This window comes from Miscanthus floridulus, unplaced genomic scaffold, assembly GCF_019320115.1.
Source record: "Miscanthus floridulus cultivar M001 unplaced genomic scaffold, ASM1932011v1 fs_207_1_2, whole genome shotgun sequence".
Taxonomy (NCBI): Eukaryota; Viridiplantae; Streptophyta; class Magnoliopsida; order Poales; family Poaceae; genus Miscanthus; species Miscanthus floridulus.
The window spans coordinates 1-3725 of NW_027096377.1; the positions used below are offsets into that span (position 1 = coordinate 1).

General features: G+C 53.4%; 1 protein-coding gene across 1 annotated transcript; it reads right to left on the bottom strand.

The window, feature by feature from the left end:
* Positions 1-417: 417 nt before the first annotated feature.
* Positions 418-2186, bottom strand: LOC136530794 (inorganic pyrophosphatase 2-like). Its single transcript, XM_066523516.1, has 4 exons — positions 1752-2186; positions 1477-1598; positions 1164-1377; positions 418-1070 (listed from the first exon to the last, which is right to left on the bottom strand). Exons 1-4 carry the CDS (start codon positions 1899-1901, stop codon positions 621-623), a joined length of 936 nt encoding a protein of 311 aa, XP_066379613.1. The 5' UTR covers positions 1902-2186; the 3' UTR covers positions 418-620.
* Between the last annotated feature and the right edge of the window lie 1539 nt (positions 2187-3725).

Consider the following 3725-nt stretch of genomic DNA (forward strand, 5'->3'; position numbering starts at 1 on the left):
TTCGCATAATCTGTTAGTTGAACGTGCAAAGTACAAAGGGATTGTGAGAATAACGATTTTCTTTTTCTTTTTCTTTTTTGAGCAACATCTTCGTCGAGGCCAACATTTCTCTGTTTCCATTGCTCTCCACGAGTTGTCAGGTTTTGACCCAAGCCCATTCTCTATTGCAACTACCCTAGGCCCAATAAGAAAGACACAATCGACTCAATTAAAAAGGCCCAGTGGAAGCTGCTCCAATGCTTGGACGTTGGACCTTAAAAATCCATGCCATTTTAAGTCGGTCATTTCTAGCTCTTCCTACGATCACTTTTGTCCCGTTTTGCCCGCGTCTCTGATTTTGGTCGATTTTTAAGTTGAAGGTTAATTAGCCTGACACAACGAATCACTCAGAATCGAGCAGCAAGGGAATATCTTGGGTGGACACTAGTACTAGTATATATATCATGGTACATACTGAAGAAACCAGCAATTAACTGGCTTTCAGTTTCAGGCGAAGCAGCACATTTCCAGCATGATCCAGTCGTCAGCACTCAGCACAATCCATGGAGCCTGGAGTTATTAATACTTGTACTAATTTGGCGCGCATTGTCCACGCATCCACCTGTACCAGAACACGATGATCAGTTGGGCACGCGGACCGCCTGGGGCATGAGCGCCTCCTGACGCGCCGGCAGGGGCAGCGCGCGGCAGTCCGCCGGCACGACGACGACGCCCACACCCACACCCGCGACAGCAGCGCCAGCGTCTTCTTCTTCCGCGGCGGCGGCGCGGGCGATCTCGGCGTCGACGATGCCGAGGAGCACCCTGGCGAGGTCCTCGAAGCCGGCCCACCCGCGGACGGCGGCGGCAGGCGGCGAGGCCGTGATGAGGTCGCACACGGGGTGCCCGGCCCGCGGCATCACGTAGTCACCCTCCCGTAGCTTCAGCGACGGGCAGTAGTCGCCCCGGCCGTCGCCCAGGTACACCACGGCCCTCCTCCGCCTCTGCGTCTTCGCCGAGCCGGCCGCCGAGGCTGCGGCGGCAGCTGCTTCTTCTTCTTCTTGGCGGAGGATCCTCTCCATCACCTTACCCTGAACGAAAGCAAGTGACATATATGATGGGCGTCAAGAGCACGCATCTGTGGAGTTTGGACGGTGGTGCGTACGTGGGTCAGCAGTGATCACCTTGCACATGTTGGGCGGGCAGGTCGGGAGCGCGCACCCGTGGCCGTGTGCGCCGGCGCCGAAGTCGTGGTAGGGGCGGATCCTGAGGCGGCCGGCGGCGTCGACGTGGGCCGGGTTGGTGTCGGTGCCGGAGAAGTAGGCGGCCAGGCCGTGGTGCGCGAGGATGGCGTCGATGAAGAAGGCGTTGGCGTCGCTCAGGATGCGCAGTTCGCACCTGCACGCACCAAGCAGAGGATCTGGAGAGGATCAAGAAAGAACTGTCGGCCATGCGGCCATGCGCAGCGCAGGCCGGCAGGCAGCACGTAACGCGTACCCGAGGGCGTAGGCGGTTTTGATGGCGGCGACGGCGTGCGGGGACAGCGGCGCCGTTGTGAGGCTGCCCCTGATGTCCTCCGCCGTCTTGCCCTCCGAGTGCAGCTCGCCCATCATCGCATCCTGCAGCCAAGCCAGGTGGATCGATCGGTGAATCGCAACTGTTCAGTCTCCTTTCTTCAGTGATGGATTGACAAATCAAACGACGACGATTCGAAATCCGAGAAAACAGAGCATGCAGGCGGGATTGTGCAGCCAGTAGCGGGCGGCTCTTACGATGGCGTGGTTCCAGGGGAGGTGGCGGAGGAGCTCGTCGAACCGGCTGGTCGCGCCGAGGGCGTCGACGACCCAGTTGTCGCTGTCGCAGTCGACGATGGTCTTGTCGAAGTCGAACACCACCAGAGGGGCGCCGTTGCTCGCCGCCATTTATTGTTCAGACTTCAGAGCGAGCAGAGGAAAACGATCGAGAGCTGGGACTGAGACGAGAGCTTGCTCTGAGGCTGATCGAGCGCGGATCCGTTGGACCGATGCATTTATAGGGAAGCTAGCTAGGCGATGTAGCTCTAGCACCCATGGGCCATGGCAGCATGACGACGCGGCCGGAATTGGCGGATGCAACACGTATGCAGGACGTTACGCAGGGGAGACGGCACCGTGCCCTTCCTTAATGCGCTCTGATGGCGTCAAATGCAAGGCCTAATTCTGCTTTTGGCCTTGAGATGGCCGGGTGCACACCACAAATCCAGGTATCCGTCGACCGAATCGATCCTGTTCTTGGGAATATTCCGATCGAGAGCCCACGAGTGTTTAGTACTTTGTTTAGTTTGTTTCTTGCTCCACTGCTTTAGTAATTAGCGCAATTGCTTTTTGATTAATGCTGAAAGCTTTCCCGCCACCGCTTGCAGTGGAGGCGGTTACAACGGCCCTTGCGTTGCGTACGTGTGCGTGGCAGACTGGCATACAGTCCCAGATTTCAGGGGAAAGGCCGCAACACGGCTGTCGTGCATTGGCAGTTGCATGTTGCACCTGCACATATAGGAGACGGTGGTGGCCAGCTGGTACCTAAGCTAAGCTTTGACGACGTCTGACGTCTCCGACAGCAAGAGCTAGCTCTCCGGCGGGCACCCTGCCGGCCGCAAGCCACGCGTGCGTCTGCAGTCATGCATATGCATGGCTTCGCCAATGTGTCGTCCTCCGTCGGCAACACGGATGCTAGCTCCTGCGCAGCAGAGTCAAAACTGGAAACAACTGCATGCATGCGACCTGGGTAGCGCCGGCGGGCCGCCAGTCATCCAGTGGACCACAGTCATCAGATAAGTAAGCCCTTGTTTAGTTCGCGAAAACTTTTCCCAAAAAGTGCTACAGTATCCATCACACCGAATCTTACGATATGTGCATGGAGCATTAAATATAGATGAAAACAAAAACCAATTGCACAGTTTGGTTGAAAATTGCGAGACGAACGTTTTGAACCTAATTAGTCCATGATTGAACACTAATTGCCAAATAAAAACGAAAGTGCTACAGTAGCCCAAATTCCTAAATTTCGCGAACTAAACAAGGGCTAATATATACAAGGCCTTGTTTAGTTGGCCGGAATCGACGCCCCCGAAATTAGTGTAGATTATTGTAGCATTCGTTTGTATTTGGTAATAATTGTCCAATCGTTGTTTAATTAGGCTCAAAACGTTCATCTCGCAAAGTATAACCAAACTGTGCAATTAGTTTTTGATTTCGTCAACATTTATGTATTTGGTAATAATTGTCCAATCGTTGCCTAATTAGGCTCAAAACGTTCGTCTCGCAAAGTACAACCAAACTGTGCAATTAATTTTTGATTTCGTCAACATTTAGTACTCCATGCATGTACCGCAAGTTTGATGTGACGGAGAATCTTCTTTTTGCATAGTGCCAAAATTTGGATTTTGGTGGAAAATAAACATGGCCCAAGAACCAAATCAGTACGTCTTTTGTTAGGTTTAATCAGCACGCCTGTACGTGGCAAGCACCCATCTCTTGTGTGGGCCTCGATTGCATGATGATTCGTGAGGAACTGATGCCATTATACCGCGGATCCATCCATCAGGTGGTTCCATCATATCAGAGTTTCTGATTCGGTTCATCATTAACCAAATGTCAAAACTGAAGCTGTGCCGTAGTGGAATAGGACAGACAGTACGTTTCAAGAGGATATAACAGCCACCAGACAACTAGTAGCTAGCCCCGTTATTTGAGTAGGATCAAAGGGAT

Coding starts and splice junctions, on each gene's coding strand:
- LOC136530794 (XM_066523516.1), bottom strand. CDS start 1,901: ATGGCGGCGAGCAACGGCGCCCCTCTGGTGGTGTTCGACTTCGACAAG. Junction 1,378..1,476: donor AAAACCGCCTACGCCCTCGG/GTACGCGTTACG, acceptor TGGTGCGTGCAG/GTGCGAACTGCGCATCCTGA. Junction 1,071..1,163: donor GCCCGCCCAACATGTGCAAG/GTGATCACTGCT, acceptor GCTTTCGTTCAG/GGTAAGGTGATGGAGAGGAT.